The sequence below is a fragment of the Apaloderma vittatum genome, unplaced genomic scaffold (genome assembly GCF_000703405.1).
Source record: "Apaloderma vittatum isolate BGI_N311 unplaced genomic scaffold, ASM70340v1 scaffold36138, whole genome shotgun sequence".
In the NCBI taxonomy this organism is placed as follows: domain Eukaryota; kingdom Metazoa; phylum Chordata; class Aves; order Trogoniformes; family Trogonidae; genus Apaloderma; species Apaloderma vittatum.
Window position 1 is genome coordinate 17,068 of NW_009731936.1, and position 22,522 is coordinate 39,589.

Below are 22,522 nucleotides of genomic sequence, written 5' to 3' on the forward strand. Positions count from 1 at the left end.
TGAGTTTGTTTTGAAAATTTTCAGTGATGTGTCTCTTCTGCCCTAGTTAAGGGGAAGAAGCTGTATGTTACTAGTGTACTTTAAGGACATATTTTACTAACAGTGAGATTAAATAGTAGCATGCATATTATTTTGATCCCTAGACATAGCTTATGAAAAATGATGTCATTTCATGTGTGCTTTTTCATGCACCCCTGGCAGCTGTTGACCTCCAACTCAGTGACTACCCCAGCTCCGTAGCTCCCTGGGAAGTTGGTGCAGTTTCAGATGAGATACAGAAGCAAATAATTACCACATGTATTACTGCTTAGCTGATTCTACCTTTGCTGAAGATGTGAAACAGTTAACTTTTCTAAAACCTGTAAAGCTGTTATTAAGAGTTATTAGCTTTTATTATTTGTTATTAGATTGACGGAAATGTATATTCCGTTGTCCTACCTTTAGCTTCATCTTCTTGTCAAAGATCATAAAGAAAAAAAACCACTGCTGAGTTCTTGTCATCATTGCCAACACTCTGAGTGCTTTAGTTTAGAGATACTGATAGCATCAGCTTTATCTGATTCCTTGTCTTCTAAGTTCTGATCTGGCTCGCTTGTCAAGATGAGAGATGAGGAAGATGCTGAAGCAGGACTGGCTCTATACAGTTGTCTGTAACAGACTGCAATTGCTTTTCAGTTTTCACTCCTAACTCCCATTGTCCCTTTTCCTCTGCCTTATTCTTCCTCTTTCTTTGAAATACCTGTGAGACTGTCTGAGCAGACAGTTGAAGCAGCAGCTGCTCTGACAGTAACATTTGCCCTATACTTGGCCACAGAGGCCACCAGTACCTGAGCAAGAAATTCTTGTGCACAGGTAAAAAAATCTTCAGCATGCTCATCTCATAAAATTGCTTTTAAAAAAAATGAAATTGTTAGGGACTGAAAGCCATCACCTGACTACTAAGAGCTGCAAACAAAACATTATTCCTAAATTTTCGATTGTTTTGATGTTAATGCTGCCTGTATGTAAAGTTTCATTTGAAACTGCAATGTCTTTTTCTTGTCTTGTTCCTTTGAACCAGGATTATTCCAGTGATGATACTAAACTAGAATACAATGTCGATGCAGCCAATGGTATTGTTATGGAAGGTTATCTATTCAAGCGAGCCAGCAATGCCTTCAAGACTTGGAACAGGTAATTATGCAGAACTTTTACTAGCTTATTAAGATACTGCTTGTAGAGCTAAATTCTAGCTGTCTTACAACCTATGCTACTTATTTACTCAGCAGTTTTGACAGAACACTTGCATGACTGTTAATTAATGTAGAGATGATGCTTCAAAGCAGTTTTTCCTTATTTTCTGTCTGAGTTGTTTGCAAGTCTTTTTCTACAGATGTATCTTAGTCTGGAGAAGTCCTATATATGGAAAATGTGCTTTGTGCCCAGTCCGGCTCTGTAACTGCATCGTAGCCTTACTTTGGGGTTGAAACAGAGCGATCCACACGATTCTATACAATGTTCTGCAAATGTCTATGCTGGGAAAATAAGTATTAGAGGACAAAGTAGACTGGAAGTTGTATAGCCATTGGAAGCAGAGAAACACAGTGAAGAACTTAAGTACTCAGGTTATTTTTTTCTTAAAGTTAAGCATGTAATTGTTACCCTTTGCAGTTCCTGTCCTGTACAGTGACTCTGCTTAGTAGTTTTGATGTTCCTGTTAGGAATTCCAAGTATGTTGTTAGTTATTGTTACTGTTAGGAATTCAAATATACATAACAATGTATATTTTTGTATTGTTTAAATATTTTTCTCCCTGAACAGGATTTCTTGTGCATTTCCAAGAGTGTACACTGTTCAAGGAAATAGTATGTGTGCTGGAGCATTTGCAGTACAGTTGGATACAGTTCTTGATTTTTCAAGTTAATTTGTTGTGATACAGAGCTCTCTCTATGGTCTTATGCTCTGCAGTTTTTGCAGCAGTGCTTCTGTTAAACAATTTGCTTTGTTTCAAAGGCCAGAATGTGCCTTTCGATATGTGGTCCCTTCCAACCTGAATTATTCTGTGATTCCTTAAGCATCTTGGAACTTCACAAGTCTGTAACAAATCGGGATTGCTTCACTTAAATGTGAAGAGCGATGCAAGGGCTGCTGGTGTCAATGAGACTGAGCCTGCATTAGCAAGTCATCTACAACTAGTTTAAGGGACTTGGCGTGGGACCACTTGTAGTCTGGTCCTGTGATCGGATTACCCATCTAATTGTAATGTACCTTCTGGGTTGATTTCATCCAAGCAGAATTCAGAATCCTCCAAGACAAATCTGCAAGGCATCCAAGGGTGCTGAAGGGAGAAAACGGGGAGATAACGCTTCAAAAGCACATTCCTGGTCTGAGCTGAAACATTGGTGTAAGCGCGCTGAGGAAAAAATTCAGTAACAGGGAGGGAGATTGTCCTTTCGTGGATTCTCAGCAGGCTGAAATGGTTATTTTTGCAAGGTATTTTGCAGGATTGACATCACCCTCTGATAAGTGACTGAAGGCAAAACTCTTGAGTTGCTCTCTGGGTTCTTTTGAATCGCACAAAGGCCTCGCTCTCTGGGGAGGCGACAGGAGGGAGCAGGACAAGAGTGTTGAAATATTCTTCCCTGTAGCTTCATACCTCATGTTGCTGTGTGCGTATCTTACCTTCGGGGGGGTTAGGAAGTAGGATTCAGTTAAAACTAACTTCTCTACATTGGAAATTTAAATAGACACAAAATAAATACAGGGAAGTCATAATTAAATCAAGATAACACAATGATATTCTTTCAGGTTAATTTACAGGTTTGAACATATATAATAAAAAATATATCTAAACGACAAGTTATTTCAGAGATACAAGGTGAACAGCTCAGTAATGAGTCAGAGCTACCTACTTCTACTGTGTAATTTACATTTGCTTATAGTGGTGTTTTTTTCTTGTCACAGGAGTATTCATTAAAGCTAAACCTTTAACCCTTTTAAATCTTAGATTCTTCATAATTTATCTTGCTCTGATAGGCTAGTTGGATGTTTCAGAATTAGGTAGAAAATAGCATTGGATATGCTATCTATTATATAACAATTTTAAATTTGTACTTCACATTCATAAACCATTACTAATAGTTATGAAACTACTACTACCATACGTAAAATAAACATTTAAGACCTCCTCATGAAGACAACTAATGGTTTCTGAACCTAGCCCCATTTTTGATGTTTTAATAAAAATAGAGAAGTATTTTTTTTATCTTGCTTTTATTTGTAGGTGCCAAAGTGGTTCTTGCCACTTTCTGCTGCTTTACTTACATAGTTTTGCAGCTTCAGCTGCAGGGAGATTAAACTGAATTAAATTTACTATGTATTACAGGTGAGAGTGGTTTTCTAGTTACAAGACAGAGTACAAGAAAAGACTGTGTCATTATGTAAGACTGTTTTGTGCATAAAAATGTACAAGGAAATACCACAGGAGGAGGCATTTGGAGAACTGTGTATTTTATATGAAGAAATTCAAAGCTGAAGTCAGAGGCCCCAGCACAGACGTGATATTTCAAGTGTTTTTATTGGGTGTAGGTAGCTTCCTGTTTCATTATATGCCCACCTTTGGGGGAGGTGGGTGGAAAATCAGCAAGCTAAAATGGAATCGGAGGAATTAGCCTGGGAAGAAATACTACAGTTTCTTGATGTTCTGAACCAAGGGCGACAGCACGGATCTTCCTCACTAACTGCTAATTGCACTGTCAGTAATAATATGTATTTAAAATGGTAGCTTCTCTTTTCCTGCTGTTGATATCAGTTGGCCTTTTTAATGATTCTAGGCCTTTAAGTACTTCTTTAAGTATAGAATTAAAGGCACAAAAAAAAAATCATTGCAGTTCACCACTATTAGCTTATACTTGCCAGCATTAGAAACGTAAGAGGAAAGGAAATGGTACGATAGATTTTTCTGTGGGTTTGACACACATCAGTGTGATTCTAGCTAATAAATTAGATAACTGTGATGTTTCTGTGTGCATCTCTTGGCCCATGAATCCATGGACACCATAGAAGAATATCCTGGGAAATGTCTGGTTGCTGGAGGAGGAAAAAAAAAACCAAAACACGTAAAGCAGCCCTTTAGAAGAGTGATAGCTCTGTTCCAACGAATGAAAGCTTATTTTGTTTCCAGTCCAAGCTATTTCTTGCTAGGATACTGTGATTTCTTCCTGGGACAGCTGGCAGCTGGGGTTTAATTGCGTGAAGACTTTAATTATTTGGGCTTATCCCTCAAGTTTCCTGTGGCTGGTGTAGCGCATGACACCAGCCTGAGAAACAAATAGTATCTGGGCAGGTTACAAAGTAAACCCCAGGAGCTCTTCAGTGTCAACTGTGTTTTGAAAGAGCTGGAGATTTTGCAAGTCTCTTTACTGTGACTAAATGGTTAGTGTGTAACGTACATGAGCGTTTCAGATAATACACTTTAGCGGAATCAAAATGGTATCTTTATACTGGCAAGTCTTACAGCAAAAGGTACGGAGACTTGGGTTTGAATGTGTGTCTGTCTCTAAGTGGTACATCTTATTGTACACAATTTCTCTTAAGGTGTCAGGAACTGCAATCAGGTGTATTTATTATTGTGGAACAACAGGTAGAAAGCTGTTTTGGTTCCTAGAGATTAAAATGAAAACCAAGTCCATATCACAAAGAAAGATTAAGTGTGAATAAATGTGTGTAGGGAGAAATGCTTTTATCAAATGCTACTATATTCTGAATAGTTTTCAGGTTGGATGCATTAAATGTTTTCCTTTTTAATTCTGCTGTGTTTTCAGATCATGCTAATTCTTTGCTTATTTTGCTCATTTTGCATTTTTCATTCCTTCTCCTCCTTTCCCTTATGTTTTAATCCTACCCCATTTTTTCACATGACAGGAAAAAGCCAGATCACATCAGGTACCAACCAGCTTCTTTTATACCTTCCCAATGTTTTCTTGGCACGCAAAAAGCTCTTAATTAACCCTGCATTTAATTTTGATTACTTGCAATGGATGTTTAAGTGACTCAGTCTAAGAAAATAACAGAAGGATTCTGCCTGGGATGCCAGTATACCTGCTGCTTAGCACCTCTAAAAGAGTTAGAAAGATGGAGCTAGTTTTAGCTGATAAGGAATTAAAGCAGTTTCTGCACTCAAACTTCTGAACATACAAGATCAGTGTTCTGACTTTTTCCGATTGAAGTTGGTGAGATTTCTCTTGTCAACTCTCTTGGAAATGGAGACGTAACTTTTAAATGTTGTGCATTCTTAATCACTCTGTTTTATTTGCGTGCTGATAGCAACTAGTGAAGAAAATAGTTTCCTTTTTGAGAGTCGGTATTTTTTATGTAAATTTTATATTTCATTTAGTATTACTCTCAGTTCTCAGGAATTGGAAATGTTTCTCAGTAATTCTTGTATTGTTTCCTATGTAATGAATACTCCTGAATTGTGCAGGTATAAATGATGGAAAACATTGTTTCTAAACCCAAAGAGCTATATTTAAGCACTGCTGAGTGAGGCAATGCAAATTACTTTGAGACCGATCTAGTCGAGAGGCGTCCCTGCCCATGACAGCGAGGTTGGATTAAATGATCTCTGAGGTCCCTTCCAGCCCAGGCCATTCTATGATTCTATGATTCCCTAAGTATATTTTCTCCTTCACTATGTTTCTCTCCTATTTTTGACAAAATGACACATTTGAGGAAGCTTTGATGATGGTCAGTGCTTATTGCACATGTTGCCCAGAGGTTTAGGAGCATTAATTCTTAGAACAGGGTAGGCATGATATTACCTGTCACAGCAACTTCGGTGCTTGTGTTTTGCGTGTTGGAGGGGCGTCTACCACTTTTATTTTTTCGAGTATACAGTAAAATGTATTAACTTTGTTTTCCGTTTAGGTCATGTTTTTTAGGTAGATGTCAAGATACACCACAATCTAAATTTTTGATCTTGTTCAGTACAAGTTTCTATAAAAAATTCTATCAAAACCCTCACACATGTTGGCTGATTTAATTTCTCTGCTAGGAAGAAAAGAGGCTGGAATACTTTTAAAACTTCTAGACTAGGCTTTAAAGATTACACAAATTTGTTTTGCAATTTGTGTGCTCACTTATGCAGTTGATCAGATTGCAGTTTTACTGTAGTAACTCACTAAATATTTAGCTGTAGAACAAGTGAAACATTGCATTAATGAAGTTAATTACACTGCCTAAGGCCATTATTAAGGATTTGCTCCATTGCATGTCATCTTGGGGCAAGGCTGCATTTTTTTTTTCCTTTATCACTTAGGCACCTCTTTTCATGGCTTTTTTAATTTGGTGTTGTGTTTGAAAAAAAAATCACATTTTCCTTGTCTAATCTGTGGGGTTTTTTGTTGAGTTACCTATTTAAATATTTATTAAATATACCTGCCTTATGCTCCTATTTGAGGCTTATTTGCTGCATCTGTGTGTTTTTAAATCGATGGTAAAGGTGATACCTTTTAAATAGCAGTGAACAAAACTACGGATGTTAATAAATTGAAAAAGTAATTAACTTTTTGCATTATTCTGTTCAATTACTTTAACCCAAAAAGATGACTGTTACAATGTTACAGAAATCCAGTATTAAAAGATCCTGTTGTTGCTTTTTAAATTAAAAATATCTGCACAACATTTGAAAAGATTGTTAAAAGGTAGAATCTCATCTGTCTACTAAATACTAACTTTTCTAACAAATACTAGATTTTTCTGATTTGAATCTAACTTTTTTATATATGTCTTAATTCTTCTTAACTATCTTTGTGTGCTTCTTTTCATGAATGGTGTGTGGTGGTTGAATGGAGCCCTGTTGTTACTAACTGTAGTAAACTGTAGTGTGACATTCAGCAGCTGATGGGGAATAAAAAGATATGTTGCAATAAAATATTTTGTGTACTGTTTCCATTCTAACTAATGGGCAGTGCAGAAAAAACATCGTGTGTGGTTTAAGTGGAGTATTTGAGATAATTGAGGAATTATGCTCTGATAAACACAGGTTCACCCTATAAGCCTGAACAGAATGAAAAAAGTGTAAATTTCACTGCAGGACCTTTCATTTTTTTACAGTTCCGAACCAGTGATGATTGGTTAGCTTTTGTTTTGTGCATCCCCAGAGGAGCTAGAAAGGGATGGTTGTATTTCTGCTTTTTTTTTTTAATATTCAGTGGTCTGATCAAACAGAGTTGTGAGAGATCTGAGATGCTCGTAATTTTTTTAAAAATACAAATGGTCCTGCTAGTCTCTGTGAATTGTATCACACCTGAACAGTGAGTTTGACAAGGGAAGATATAATTCAGAGGATTTGTCAGTGTTATGTTATCTTTGGGGTTTTATTAGGATGCCTTCATTAAATCTTTCATTTGATCTTTTCCTACAAAGCTGAGACTTAAGCTAGAATCCTACTTAAAACATCTTAATTTGTTTTGCTTTGGTTTTATATGCAGCCGTTTTTTATTTCAGTATCTAAAATTTTAAGAAATGCCAAATACAGATTGACATTAAACCTGCTTGAAATGGCAACATTGTAGATTTTTAGTGCCTTAGTAAGTTATTTCTTAGTTCTACTCTCAAAAGTATTTCAGGAGTGAGTAGCTTAATAGGTTAAGTATTTTTATTATTCAGACTATCTGATTTTTATGTTATATCAAACAACTACTTAAAATCATAGCTTCCTGCTAAAATACAGCAGTAAATGTTCTTTTGAAAATTGCTGGTGTGTGATAGCTTAACTAATGTCCTAACGTGAATGTGTTTGTTTAGGACTCAGATTATTTGAACATTGCTTCCTCTTCTGTTTTGTCTCTGCTTTCCCTCTTTTCCTTATTCTCACGAAACACTTGCCAAAACTGACTGTGGCATTACTTTGAATTCTTTTACGCAGTCTCTCTGCAGACTGTCTTTTAGCACATTCTAGTCAAATAAGCACTGGAAATCAGTGATGTATTCTCTGGATGTCTCTTCATTTGAATAGGCGCTGGTTCTCAATCCAAAATAACCAACTCGTCTACCAGAAGAAATTTAAGGTAGGTACCAACAACCGGACTGGGAGAGTTTGGGGTGTGGGTGATGGTTTTCCTGGTTGCTCAGGGGAGGGAGAATCAGTGCCGTGACTGGCATCCCGTGCGGTCTTCCACAACCCAACCCCTTTTCTAAAGTCGTTTCTCCCTTTGGAAAACAGTTTCTCCCTTTGGAGAAGTTTTCTCCCTTGTTGCAGAGAAGGTTTATGAAGAGCCTTAAAAGTTACAGGTCCCAAAAGGCTGGTACTGGCTGGAGGGATGTTCCGCCTGTTCTCTGCGCAGTCATGCTGAACCCCCCTCTTCCTTTCTGGATTCACACCCCCAATTCAGCAGTTGGGGACAGAAGGAGGCGAAGGGAGGAAGGTGTGAAAATGCCTGTTAAGAAATGCTCAGGGATGTATTCAGTAGTGACAGTGTGAGGTGGCTCAGCAGTCAGCATCTGGGGTTTTGCTGGAGGCAGCAGCACCTTCTCCGGCCACCGCTCCTCCGGCCTCCGGCTCCACCTGAGCTCCTCGGGTCACTGCTCTGGAACGCGATTTGCACCACGTCGCTGTAACTGTTCTCCAGGTTGGAAAATAGAGAACTGTGTGGAGATGGGGAGGGAATGGGAAAAAGCTGATGGCTATTAATTTCTCTTCAGTGTTAACGGACCAGGTTCAGAGGATAGTCTTTGTTAACTGACATTGTTAAATCAAGTGTATTCACTGGTGTAGGTAGAAAGGAAGCAGTTGAGTTGGAGCACCTTTAGCTTAGAATAGCCTTTGCGTGAATCGAGTCAAGTTTTCAAACCACTGTATCAAGTTTCTGGGTTTTATGCTTGGTGCTTCTAATACTGCTGATTTGGGTATAATCTTTGTGGTTTATTTGTGAGTTAATTGCATCTCTTAGAAAGTATCTGGAATACTGTTTTTTAAATTTAAGGTGTTGATTGCTTAGTAGATTGAATTGTAGGTAAGAAGGAATTCTCCGAAGTTTGTATTAAATTTTCATTAAATATAACTAAACGTTAAAACTTACCTATATGTTTCCTACTAAGTATCTCTGATTCCACCTATTCAGAATTTTATTTTTGGAGAAAAAAATATGTGTAAACAAGCACATAGAATTAAATTATAAATAATTTGAGATTATTAGCAGCTTTATTGTATTTCCTTTATGTGACTTTTTTTTGTTAATTTTTGTCTATTAGGATAATCCCACAGTAGTCGTTGAAGACTTGCGGCTTTGCACAGTTAAACACTGTGAAGACATAGAAAGACGTTTCTGTTTTGAGGTGGTTTCTCCCACAAAGTAAGCAGAAGTGATGGAGCATGACCTATGTAAAAAAAAAAAAATTACATTCAGTTGTCTTGAAATGCAAGATGAATGTTTCTCTTGGGATAAATTAAATGAGAGAAAGTATCTGAACAATTCTGTTCTCTGAAATTTTGGCTAAGAGCAAGTGGTGCTGTGAGAAGTCTTCTTAGTATTTACTTTACTTTTGGCATTAAAATGAACGTACATTCTTGTGCTTTGCACATAGATGGCTTGTGGTTATGGAGCTGTTACAGCTTCAATAGTAGTTGATACTGTCAGGCTGCTTAGTAACATAGAAAATAAAACTCAGTTTCTCCAGATTTCTGATTGGTGTGATGAGACAGAAACATATTACTAAGTTATTATCTCAGTGTTGAATTCCATTTCAGAATGCACTAAGAGAAACTATGAAATATAAATACTTTTTCAGCTCTGGCGGTGCACACTGTATTGGTTGTGTCTGGAGAAATAAGGCCATCCTGCTGCAGCAAGGGCCGGACATAAATTTCTCATTAATGATTTCCAGGTGTGGCCGTATTTTAAATTTTCCTTGTAAGGTCAACCTGCTTTTAGGTTTGAATGTTCTCTACACTCCCCACTCCTGCTTAAGTTTCTCTTCTTAATAAATTGCTGTACTAATGTTTGCATCCTCAGTTGTGGTTCACTTTAACATACATTTTGCTCCTGCTTGCCTGCTCCGTAAGTATTGGAGCAGTTTTATACTTCATGACCTGTTTATTTTGACTGTTAGATTGAAAAGTATTTCATTGTTTGTCAGGGAGCTTCAAAATTATTTTCTCTTTATTTCTCTCGATCTCAGTGAATGAAACTGTTTTTAAGGATTGAAACCTGTATCTTGTGTAATTAGTCATGGAGGTAAATTTCATGTGAGGATATAGAATGAAAAATTCAGAGTAAGAAAGGTAATGGGAAGCTAAACCATTCTCTGGGTTGTTTGAAGAGTCATATCTATGTTTTAGCGTTACCCGCAAATACTTTTGAAACCAGGAGTTTACAGTTCATAAAGGCTCCGCTGCTTTGTTAAATAAGTGGGTTCATTAGGTGATGCTACTGAACAATGTACCTGTGGCAGTAGGAAGAAACTTTCTCAAGAGTCTGTAATTTACTGAACAGTGTGGTGTTTGATGTTAGCTGCCTGGTCAGTCTCTGAATCTGAGCACACGTGTGATTTGTCACAGGAGCTGCATGCTGCAGGCTGACTCGGAAAAGCTGCGGCAGGCATGGATTAAGGCTGTTCAGACCAGTATCGCTACAGCGTACAGAGAGAAAGGGGATGAATCTGAGGTGAGTTTAAAAACCATCCAAACTACCCCCTGCCTTTAGCTCCTGCAAGTTAAAAGTAGAGAAAACCTCTTTTCATGAGGGGAAGAAAAAAGAATCCATTGGCTGTCTTCCAGTGGACATGCAATGAAATTTTGAAGACTGATTTATATCTAATCTATCTTCCATTCTGTTTTACTGATGTTACTTTGGCCTCTATTTTTGATGAGATTTTTTTCAGTTCTCTGGCTTTCCTTGGTCTTAAATGCAGAAGTTATTTTTCTAGAATTCTAGCTCATAGTCAGTATCTGTAGGACTTTTATTTCTTTAATTTAGTGTGTCTCTGATTTATTTGTTTCCTTTCTTTTGTTTTTAGAAACAGGAAAAGAAATCATCCCCTTCTACTGGAAGCCTAGAATCTGGGAGTGAGACGAAAGAGAAGTTGTTAAAGGGAGACAGTGCTCTCCAGCGAGTTCAGTGTATTCCTGGTAACGCTGCCTGCTGTGACTGTGGTTTGGCAGATCCGCGCTGGGCCAGTATCAACCTGGGCATCACACTGTGCATCGAGTGCTCTGGTATCCACAGGTTAGGGAACTCTCCAGACCTGTCTTTTCGTTTGTGCACTCATTTAGTTAGGAAGGGCGGCATTTGCCTCTTCAGATATATGTTGGAGTGAGATTAGAGACCCCTCTTTGTGAACAAAATGAAGGTAGCTGCTTTATTTGCATAAATTAATGGTAAAGCTGTCTGAGATAAGACACAGCACGTAGTTACAGTTTAATATTATTTTTGTGCTGTTTAGGAGCTTGGGAGTCCACTTCTCAAAAGTAAGATCTTTAACGCTGGATTCATGGGAACCTGAACTTCTAAAGGTATGATAGTATTTTTAAAGCAAGTTACTGTTTGGTATGTAGATTGCTGTTCTAAAACCTCTGCATCAGAGAGGAAACGCTTGCATTTGTACCTAGTGCGCGTCTTGCTTTTTTGAGTAGAAAATGTTTATAGTTGTGTTTGGGTTTTAGGTCACAGCTGCATATAACACATGCAGTAGCAGCAGTCATTTTTCTTGCAAACTTGTGAGTCAGAACACCTTAGGACACCTTCAGGTTCACAATGCCCTTTGAGTCATACATTTCTGCTGATATTTTCAACTTATGAAAAGGGAAGTCTGTTTACAGACCAGTAGTAAAACTTTGTAAAACTGTAAAGACTTTGGAATTGCTGTATCAGCCTAAAGCACACTTGAAAATTCAAATGCCAGCTCTTACAGTGAGATCTTGATTTTGTACTCTTGCTGGCTTGTAGGAGAACACTCATGCAACTGCTCTTGTGTACTGTTTGTGTGCCAAAATTCTAGCTTGAAGCATGGTTATGAAAATCATATGACATTGAAATACTGAAATAGCACCTCAGCATGGATGCATGTGTGCGAGTGGATAACTGATGCAAAGCATTCGTTTCTAGCTGTAAAGTTCTAGTTCTTAGGTATTGCTTCTCTGTTCTGAACAATTGAAACACAATGTGAGGAGGGGTGCTTTTCTTGTGGTTTGACCTTAAATAATTTTAATATCAGTGTGTTCATGCTGAGGAAGAAAACAAAAGTTGCCAAAACTACACCCTTTGTCCTGTTCTTGTAAATACCAGAGCTGAATATTCTCTACCTGGTGTTCAAAGCAAGAAGTCTGTTCGTTGCTGTCAGTAAGCTGGACTTTATGGGCCAAATTCTCCTTGAAGTAGTATCTGCAGACTGTTTTTTGTGTTTGATCTTTTCCTGTAGACAGAACAGATTATGGCTTAGAAAAATGTGTGTTGGACAAGATGGAACAGAATTGATTGAATTGTCTCTTGCCGATGGGATAAGAGGAGCTACTGGCAAAGCTGGTGGTACCCTAGTTAATGAGGCCTGCAGGTGTCATTCTGATTGCACAAAAAAATTCTTGAATGACAGACGGTCATGTTTGCCATCCATTTTTAGAAGGGAATGACACTGGAAAAAAAAGTGATGGTATTCTTTGCTATCTCAGAATTTGGTCTCTCTATTCACTGATTATTTCATTATCATCATATAAACCCGTGTTTATTTCTGTAAGTGTACTTACGTGCAAATACTGAGTTGTCAGATTAGACTGAGGTTAAAAACTAAATAGCTAGATAAAGCCTTCTGCAACTGTGTTTGAATTTATTTATTTTGCCTCATAGCTTATGTGTGAATTGGGAAATGATGTTATAAATAGAATATATGAAGCAAAGTTGGAAAAAGTGGGAGTGAAGAAGCCACAACCTGGAAGCCAAAGGTAGTAGTTTACTGGTAGTGCCTCTCACTTCCTTTTCATGTTGCTTCCTTCAGCCTTTGGCTTTAAAAGATGCTGCCAGTTACCTGCATAACGCTTCTCTTGATTGAATCTGTTTCCCCTGATCACCAGTATGTTTTGCTCTCCCCCTTTTCTCGCTGTCTTCACTGGATATTCATTCTGTTGGTCTCTTGGCTTCTCTTCTTCATTTTCTGATCTCACCTCCCTCCTTGCTGATTTGGTTTCCTGCCTGCTCTGTGCCAACTCCGCCCGCGGCACTTGCTCTGCGGGTGCTGTGGGAAGCAGCCTGTGGCTGTGCCTTTTGTTGACAGTGGCTCTGTTCTCCAGTTTGACTTTTGTTCCCCCATTTCCCCAGAATACTCTCTTCTTTCTGCCTATCTTGTACATGAGCTCTGCTGCTTTATAGCAACCTTCTAGTGATTGTACTCCTGCCTTCCAGTTCTCTGATGCTAATTTGTGTTTGAACATAGTGCTGCTAGCTGTCAGACACTTTTATGGTATAGAAAACAGTGTTTTGTAAAGTGTTGGCACTTTGGAAATGATAGTAATATAAATAACATAGGAGATTTGCTAGATAATTCTTTCTAGTGGTAACTGCCTTTCAGCAGTTTCAGTAGTGATACTTTTACAGCCCCTTTCATCAGTTTGTCACAACTGGTGTGTGTGTCTTAAAATAACCTCAGGTTACAAGAAGAAATATTTCAGTGTGCATTATGGAACCTAGTGGCTGTGCCTGCCTGAGGCTGGTTATTGTTCTCTTGTGCAATCTCGATGTTCCTTTAACAAATGTTGCAATTCATACTTACTTAAGAAACTAAATATATGCTAAATTAATTGATTATTAACGTAAAACTTAAAAAGGATTAATACCAAGAAGTAACATACAGTAACTAATGCTTATTTCTTCCACATAGCACATTCTAAAGTCTCTGCCTGAAAGATAATACACATACATGAACTTCACAAAATTACTTTCTTTTGAGCCTTAAGCAAAATTTAATCAAGAATCCAGAAAGAGTTAGCGTGCTTTTCATTTTTCTGAAAGTGTGCTGTAAGCGTGTCTTACGTGCAATACCAAACTACAGTTTTGTTTACTGGCTTTTGTATGGAATAGATGTTCTTCTAATACTTGAAAATACTAAAATATTAGCTTACTAACTCCAGGAGTTTTGTATGTGACAGACAGGAGAAGGAGGCTTACATCAGAGCAAAATATGTGGAAAGAAAGTTTGTAGAGAAGCAGCCTGCGCCAGTATCTCTGCCTGAATCTGGAACAAAAGTTTTGCCTCAAAGTCAGGAAGACAAAAGGCACAGTGGTCCTGAAAAATCCAATTTGGCAGGGGAACAAGGTGCAGCATCCCAAAAAGGTATTTACACGCTTCTCTCCTTAGCCATATTACATGTGTTCTTTTAAAAATGAGATATTTTTGTATTAATTGATTTCCTGTCTCATGCAGAGAAACCGGAATCTGTCTTTTAATGGGATGTAACCTAGTTCAGAAGTATAGGGGAGAAAAGGCTGGTTCAGAGATGTGCATTTTTAGCTGGGGAAGAATTTGGAGTGGGGATACTTATCATTCAGAAACATATTAATACCTTCTTTCCTCCTTATTTTCATCCTTCTTAATTTTTCCAATAATGATCTTTCCTGCCCTGTCCCTTCCTTACTGCCTGCTTTGTGCTTTGCTAACTTGCATGTCCCAGCGGTTGCTGTAAGTAGCGACGAGGCGAGACGGGAGTCTCTGTTCTGTCCTGATGAACTAGATTCACTCTTCTCCTACTTTGATACCTCTTCAAAACTACGTAGTAGTAAGTACTACAGCTGTGGCATGTTCAGTATTTGCACTAGTGATCCACTGTGTGTTGTGGTCATCTCCCTGCCTTATTCTGTTCCCAGGCTACTGCATTGCTTAGTTTTTTCATGAAATAATTTAAGCTTTTTTACTTATCCTGATCTTTTCCTTTCTAATAATCTTTGACATTTACTATAATCATAAATGCTATGGTTGAAATATGTGACTTCATATTTCACTGTGGATGCAGTAAGACTACTGAATATTTACTGGTCATTTTAAAAAAAATGTATTCAGGACCAAGTATAAGAGCTTGCTTTATTATCATGGTATCTGTGAAGAACAGGTATCTTATGGTCTGCGTAGTAATTATAGTTTCTCCCCAAAACAGTACGGAGCAGTGACAGTGGGATCCAGCAGAGTGCTGATGACAGCAGGGAACACCTTGCCTCTACTGTGTCAGCTAACAGTTTGTACGAACCAGGTGCGTTAGGCTCTGCGCTTTAGGATGAAAATTTAATCGCTTCTTGGTAGCGTGTTCTTCTAAAACAGAGTAATACTTGGTGATACAATTCCTATCTCCCTCTGTGCTGGTCTGCTGAAACATTTTTAACAAGGGAAATGATTGCTCCAGTGGCCTTTCTGTCCTCCAGGCTTGGTAGCGAGAATGACATTGAATCCTTCTAAACGAGTTTGGAGAACTTTGTTTTTCCCAGTCAGATGATACTGAGCCAGAGCTTTGGTGTTTTGCACAGAGAGCAAGGCTGCATTCTGATACAGTTGAGTCTCCACAAAAATGCATAATCCTTTTATAAATAGTTAAGTCCTTGGAGACAGAATTTCTGTAAGTCACAGATAGTGGGCTTTTATGTGTTATTTAAGCATTCTTGCTTAATTGTTCTATTTTCTGCTTACGTGGAATTGACCATGTCTTTCAACATTACCCTCCTCTTGGCACAAAGTTTTATAAATTGATTGATGAAATTATTTGCTAACTAATATTACCATCCTGGCCTGACAGATGTATTGAGTATGGCTTGTCAAAATATCCAAAAGCATTTATTTTTAAAGCAAATTTTTTCTTCTACGTCAAAGCTCTCTTCTGAGGTACTATTTTAAGTCCAGTAGTTCAGAGCTGTGGTTTGTAGGGAAGCAGCATGTGGCTTGGATCCTTTCTTTGACTACACTGTAGAAACACTTATGATGCTGTAACTCATGCAAGCTTTTAATATAAAACCCCCATGCCTTTATCTTCCAGACTTCACTCTATATAGCTCTTACTGGGATGAAAAGAAAGATTATGCTTTAGTCCCAAATATAATAGCCATAGCAAGTAATTGGTAAATGACAGTGGTATCTTTTAACAAAAACTAGGTCAGAACAGTATTAGCCTCATATTCAGGTATATCAAGCTGTTACGAATAAAGATGCATTTGTATGACTACATCGCTGCAGGAAATTATTTTTATTTGTATCTTGCAGTATAGTATAAAAGACATATCTAACCTAAAATAATTTCTTAGTAATGGCATGGAATATGTAGATTGAAAGATATTCACACATGCTAGTGATGGGGAGATATTATTTTCTGGGCAGTATTACTTCTGTGAAGTGGCCGTAACTGAATGCTGGATGAAGCTAAAGGCATCTGTGACTTCTGGCAGAATGGGCCAACAGTGCCCAGCATTCTGGAAAACCTCAGCTACCTCATGCCAGAGAAGTCACACTTTTGGTCAACATTCCAGGAGGTCCCTTGTAGAAACAGGGATTAGATAAGCTTTTTTTATTATTTTTTTTCTTTTCAGAAGTAGACAAGCAAGAGTCTTCTGTGTTTGGTGACTCCAAACAGCAGAGTCCGGGACTGCAGCTGTATCGAGCTGCCTTTGAGAAGAATCTTCCCGACATGGCAGAAGCACTGGCCCATGGAGCTGAAGTAAACTGGGTCAATGTAGAGGAAAACAAAGCAACACCGCTCATCCAGGCAGTGCGAGGGGTATGTGATAAGCAGCACTGGCTGATGTGGGAGGAGGGGAAGGGAAATAATAGGGATATTGCTGTGTCACTGTTCCATTGGAACTGCTCGCTTCACTGGTGAATGACAGTGTGAGGCTGAAGTTGTCTTTACGACGTTCTCTCAAAGTTGTTTCTGAACTGGTTTTTTCCCATTAGTGCTTTGTTTTGGAATTACATAACCTAGTAGCATTTAGATTTGATACGGATGCAAATCCCTTTTTTTTCCCTTTGCTGCGTGGCTTGGTGAGAAGGCAGAACAAGTTTGGCTCTTATTCTGGAGATCTGGTGCTGAATTGTTTCTTTGCTTTTATTCCGTAGGGTTCGTTGGTTACATGTGAATTTTTGCTGCAGAATGGGGCCAACGTGAACATCAGGGACATGAAAGGAAGAGGACCCCTGCACCACGCTACAGTTCTGGGACACACCGGGTAACTCACTGCTCCAGAATTTGTAAATGGCCATCCTTTGCTATAGTTGTTCATGTGAAACTTCATTTGCCCAAGTATTTGGCATTTTAATATGTTTCAGGTGATCTGGGGGATTTTTTCATGTTCCATGGTGAGAGAGGAGATAACATGTTGAGTTAGCAGTCTATTCCACTAGCAAAACATACACCTGTAAACACACTTTGGTCCGTTTTTGTAAAAATACATATTTAATAATGCTTTAAAATCACGTGTACTTTTGATGAAGACTCATGAGATTTTTCTCGTTTTCTTAAGAAATAAGATACAAATAGGAGAAATAGTGGGGTGTGACAACCAAGGCTTTTTTTGACTCATCCCACATGTGTTGCACTGAGTGTGAATCTCATTTCAAAATGTAATGCATTACATCTTGAATTTTGGAATCGTGGGTTTTAACTGAAATCCCATACTAGCTCAGTTCAAATGAGCACACAATAAACTGGTTGGTAGTGCCCCAACTCTTTGCATGTATGGATTCTAAATAGAGTGCAACAACTTGGGAGATTTTAAGAATGTAAGGTTAGTCAGTGCGCACTGTTTCTAAAGATGAAGAATTATAATAGCAGGGAAAAATGAGATCGGTTTCTGTTGGGTAAATCAGGCACCTGTGAACTGTATTCTTTCCTGTATTGATTTATCCTGCACAGTGGTTCTTGTCTGTCGTGGGAAAAGGGGTAAGGTTTTTTGGTTCTGCCACCTAAGATGATAGAGGAAGGTAGAGTCTTGCTTCTGAAGGGTTCAACTCCTTGCAGCACTCGCATGGTTTCAGTTAGACTATCTAATGTGGATTAAATAATTAAAGGCTTTGCTTACTGTAACATCTTAGTTGTTCTAGACGAACAGCGGAGCTTTGATATGTTCGAGAGACTTTTGACAACTTAAGCCAACTACGTTGCATCCAGCTTGAATTTATTTGCTTTTCTTTGTTTATTGTTGTGAAAATTATTCTTAAATACTTTTTTCTTAAACAGACAAGTGTGTTTATTCCTAAAACGAGGAGCAAACCAGCATGCGACTGATGAAGATGGGAAAGATCCATTGAGTATAGCAGTAGAAGCTGCAAATGCAGATATTGTAACATTGTAAGTGTTATGTTCTGCTTTTGACTGGGTAACAGGTTTTCCTGATCTATTTCAAGTCACAAATAGAAGAAATGTCAAAATTCCTTAACATGAAAACAGGGAGAGCCAAAGAAAAATCAGAGTGCACTCTCCATAGATGAACTCACTGGGATGAGGTTCAGGAGTGCATTGTACACCTTGAATTGCATCTCTTTTAGTGCTTTAAAGATGATATTGTTTGTTTTTGTTTCCTAAATCATAGGTTGCGTTTAGCAAGGATGAATGAAGAAATGCGTGAATCGGAAGGACTCTATGGACAGCCAGGTCAATACTCCACTAATAATCATACTGAAATGCAGTACAAAAAGTGCATTCAGGAATTTATCAGTTTGCAATTAGATTCTTAGGATCTGAGGGAAAGTTAAGATAGGTTAATACAATCACGTTTTTATAAACAACTGACATATGTTAAAGCTTCATTGAAATTCACTGGTGTGACTTTGTCAGAGTATTTTGGGGACCCAAAAGGGAGAGTATTTAAAGTACATTATTATAGCAGCATATGTTACTACAGCCATTACCAACCTGTTTTGCTGGTGGTTGTCCGTAGTTTTCTCCTATTGATGTTCCGCTGAAGTTCACGTAATGTCAGGGTTTACCTGACATTATTTAATAGCAGCCTTCTGATCTGGGTTCTTCAGAGACAGTTGAGGAGTTCCTCTTATTATAGGATACCATTCTCCTTCCTGTGGAATGGTCCTCTTTTTCTTTTTTAAGAAAAAATTGCTTGCACACCTGTAAAAATGTACCTCAGCTATTTCAAAATAATTCCAGGCAGAAGTAGGAAAGTGTTATTTCCTCAGACTTTATTTTTAAATATTTATTTGTTAAGATACAAATAAGAAACAAAGCAGTCATTCTTAAGAATGTATTTTTGTATGCATGGTACCTCACCATTTGATTTGGGGAGCGGGGGGGGGAAAGCAAGATAATTGGCAGACACCTGAGCCCAGCTGGTACAAGAAACCCACAAACTATATTTCATGAATATGAGTGACTTTATTGCCAGGCACTCAGTCTCACTTTACCCTATGTTCTGATGTGGTCTTTCTGCAAGCCTTTTCTTCTATTATGGTATGCTTCCATAGGAACCTAATTTAATCTCATGCAGTGATCAATAATGAAGGCACGCTTGATTGCCAGGTTAGCTAAAAACACACTGATGGATCTGGCAGTAGTGAAAAGCAAACCGTATTTTTAAGGTTGAGTGCTGAGTACTCTTGGCTCACTCCTATAAAGCCTGTACGTATTTTCCACTGATTCATAAGGACTGTGTGTGCTTGTGTTTTTTACCAGATTGGGGCTGGAATATACTCAAAGGGCAACATTTTTGAGTTTTATGTCAATATCCAAGATGAACTTTATTAAATAAACCCAAGTTGTTTAGATCCTCCTTAAGAATAGATGCTTTTCAAATATACTTTTAAACAAATCTTCTAGGAAATAAATAAAAGTACTGTAGAAACTCAGACATTCAAATGCTTTATCTGGCAGAGCTGCAGATAATTTAAAAGTACATACTTGATTATGAGCTTAAAAGAGGAAGAATTTCCCACTCGGAAACTGCAGCAGGCTGCCTGAACAAGTCTGTTGCCGTTTTGGCTGATTTGAATGTAAAGCTGTTTCCTGATACAATGCATACCACCTCACTGACAGGTTGAGGATAACAAATACTCAAGTATTTCTAAGTCTCCTTATTTGTATTTTAAGAGGTAGAAATAATTGCAATCAGTTTCCAATAGTAAAATGTCTTTGCTTTAAGTAAGATAAGTGTTTTGATTCAAGAATTCTTGTGCTAAACCATAAATTATTATTTTAGATCATTTAATTGACCTGTCACAAATACAAAATTATTATAAACCAGAAAATATGTATCTATAGTTTGTACAAAAAGCCTCAGGTGGTTACTAAGCATTACAAGTGTTTAGTGAAATGTTTCATTCATAACAAATACAGGCACTACTTATGTGGAAATATGACAGTGTTTAAACTGAAGATGGGGGAGACAATTTTCTCTGACACTTTAAAATTTTTTTAGGCAGGTTCTTCAGTTAGGTGGATGAAATAAAAATCTGGCTAAGTCTTTCATTGAAAATATCGTGAGCTTTTTATCACCTTGCATTACAGTAGAGTGTGGAGACTGCAGTTGATACAGGCTGATCCAGATCTTTCACAGATAGTGTCAGATCCTTGTGAGCAGGCGAGACTGACAGCGGGAAGTAGTGCTGCCTCAAAGGACAGAGCTTGCCCAGAATCAGGGGGAGAGTGTCGTTAGAAAAATGTATGAAATTCAGGCCACAAGTTGTAGCACAGTGTTGCAGCCAGGAGATTGTGCTGTACCTTTGCATAGCCCAGCTCTGCTCTCCTTCATTCTTGACCTGCTGAAGTCTCTTTTTTAAAAGTTGAAGAAAACATCTGAGCGGTGTAAGTGTTGGTGCCTGCTGGAAGGGTTGTGTGACTGTGTAAGCGTAAGCACAGAACCCGGCTCTGCCGCCGCAAGGTGCGGCACCTTTGGGTGGTCGTAGAGGAGGCGGCCCCTTTTCCCCGCAGGCACACCTTACATTACCTGCCATGCCTTCATTCTAGAACTCCTCTTTTCCAAAATTATGATTCCAGAAAAAAGGATTCTCAAGACAAACTGTATGTTTGCTGGGAACTATGTGAGGGCAAATACCACAGTGTAAGCTTGCTGTCATCAGAGTGAAGCCCGCAGCCTGTACCTCTGCTTTAGTAATGCAGCTGATAACAATTACTAACGTAGCCAATGGCATCAACACCTCTAATTGAAATATGCCCGGCTGGTTGGAGCTACTGAGGGAATGTATATATTGCTTTGGGAGATAGAGCTGGTCTTCCAAAATATTCCTGGCATGGGAACTAGCTGTAACTAGCTTGTTCTGCAAAAAGTTCATTTCTGGTGGTAGAAGCCATATGCACCATTGTACTGTTATTTGTATAAATACTTGAGTGCTCATCTTCTGGTGCTGCAGTATGTCTGCTATCGATTTGATATCAGTATTGCTACATTTTCTTCCTTGAATGTATGATGTGTGCCTTTTGAGTTACTCTGGTGTTAAATGGTAAAGCAGTGTTAGAGTATTTTTGTACATAAAATCTGCACTTTAGTGAAAACATTGCTCAGAAAAGGGAATTTCCAGAATTCAGTTATAAAGTAGGTTTTTAAAATAATTACAAAGTTTACAGTATTAGGGATTTTAAAGGGGCACTTTATTTTAGTCTATTTTTGTATGTAATATTTTTGTTATATAATAGAGCTAAAAACAGGGCCACCATGTATCTTGCAAAAATAGATTTGGTTTTTACTTTCAAGTTAATTTAAAAGAACCAAATATGGCAACTGCGAACTACAGTACTAGTTCACCTGTGGAACCTACTTCTGCATTAAAAGCATAATTGCTTTTATCATACAAGCTTGATTCCGATTTGTGCTCTTTGTAGCTGTTCTTTTTGGTGAATATTACAGCTCCTTTCATTCTGTGGTAGCTCCCAGTGCAAGCAGTTAGCAGAAACTGTTACAATGAAATGTGTCCTGTGCCTGCTTCATCTGTAGAGCATACTTGAAACTAAATCTGAAAACCAAAAGGGAATTCCACTAAACTGACTTTTCCTAGTTGAGCAGTATTGAATGTATTTAGCTTTTAAAGGCTGGGGAGAATCTTGTTGTACGTTTTCATATAAACCCATGCGCCATGGCTATTAAATATTTATGGAAAGTCAGTTATCGTTCCTGAAAATGTTTCCGGATGCATGGAGTCTCATCTCCAGAAGAATAATTGTTCTAATACTGAAAATGTGCAGTAAAACATGGGAAAAAAACAAAACAGTGTAACTTTTTCACTGTAGTGCAAACTCTTAAACACAAAACCACTCTTTTTTAAAACTACCCTTTGGAAAAAAGTGATGGAATAATACTTTTCTTCCACAATCGTATTGGGAAAAAAATTAATCTTTGTGTTCAGCATACACGATGAGAGATTTGGTGACGATTGCTTTGTCATGCTGTTAATCAAGCTGTCAGCAAGGACTGGTAGTGCTGGGGTCCTGTGTCCTGTGTGGTCATTTGTGTTGGGAAGACAGTAAAATTTTGGTGGTTGCATAGTTCTTGACCAGACCAAATGTTTTATGCATTTAATTCCCTCTAAAGGCAATAGGGTATGGTTAATGTTTTAAAATGAA

General features: G+C 38.1%; 1 protein-coding gene across 1 annotated transcript in view; it reads left to right on the plus strand.

Annotated features, from left to right (window-relative positions):
- Positions 1-22,522, plus strand: part of ACAP2 (ArfGAP with coiled-coil, ankyrin repeat and PH domains 2) — a gene marked incomplete at its 5' end in the record, with an annotated part of 39,615 nt that overhangs the window by 15,318 nt on the left and 1,775 nt on the right. Inside the window, 13 exons of the mRNA XM_009875360.1 lie at positions 1,061-1,173; positions 7,997-8,048; positions 9,232-9,332; positions 10,538-10,643; positions 10,996-11,204; positions 11,422-11,491; positions 12,819-12,913; positions 14,114-14,298; positions 15,116-15,208; positions 16,530-16,717; positions 17,056-17,165; positions 18,176-18,286; positions 18,528-18,589. Of these exons, the coding sequence (XP_009873662.1) occupies positions 1,061-1,173; positions 7,997-8,048; positions 9,232-9,332; positions 10,538-10,643; positions 10,996-11,204; positions 11,422-11,491; positions 12,819-12,913; positions 14,114-14,298; positions 15,116-15,208; positions 16,530-16,717; positions 17,056-17,165; positions 18,176-18,286; positions 18,528-18,589 (1,495 nt within the window). The remainder of the gene's footprint in view (positions 1-1,060; positions 1,174-7,996; positions 8,049-9,231; positions 9,333-10,537; positions 10,644-10,995; positions 11,205-11,421; positions 11,492-12,818; positions 12,914-14,113; positions 14,299-15,115; positions 15,209-16,529; positions 16,718-17,055; positions 17,166-18,175; positions 18,287-18,527; positions 18,590-22,522) is intronic.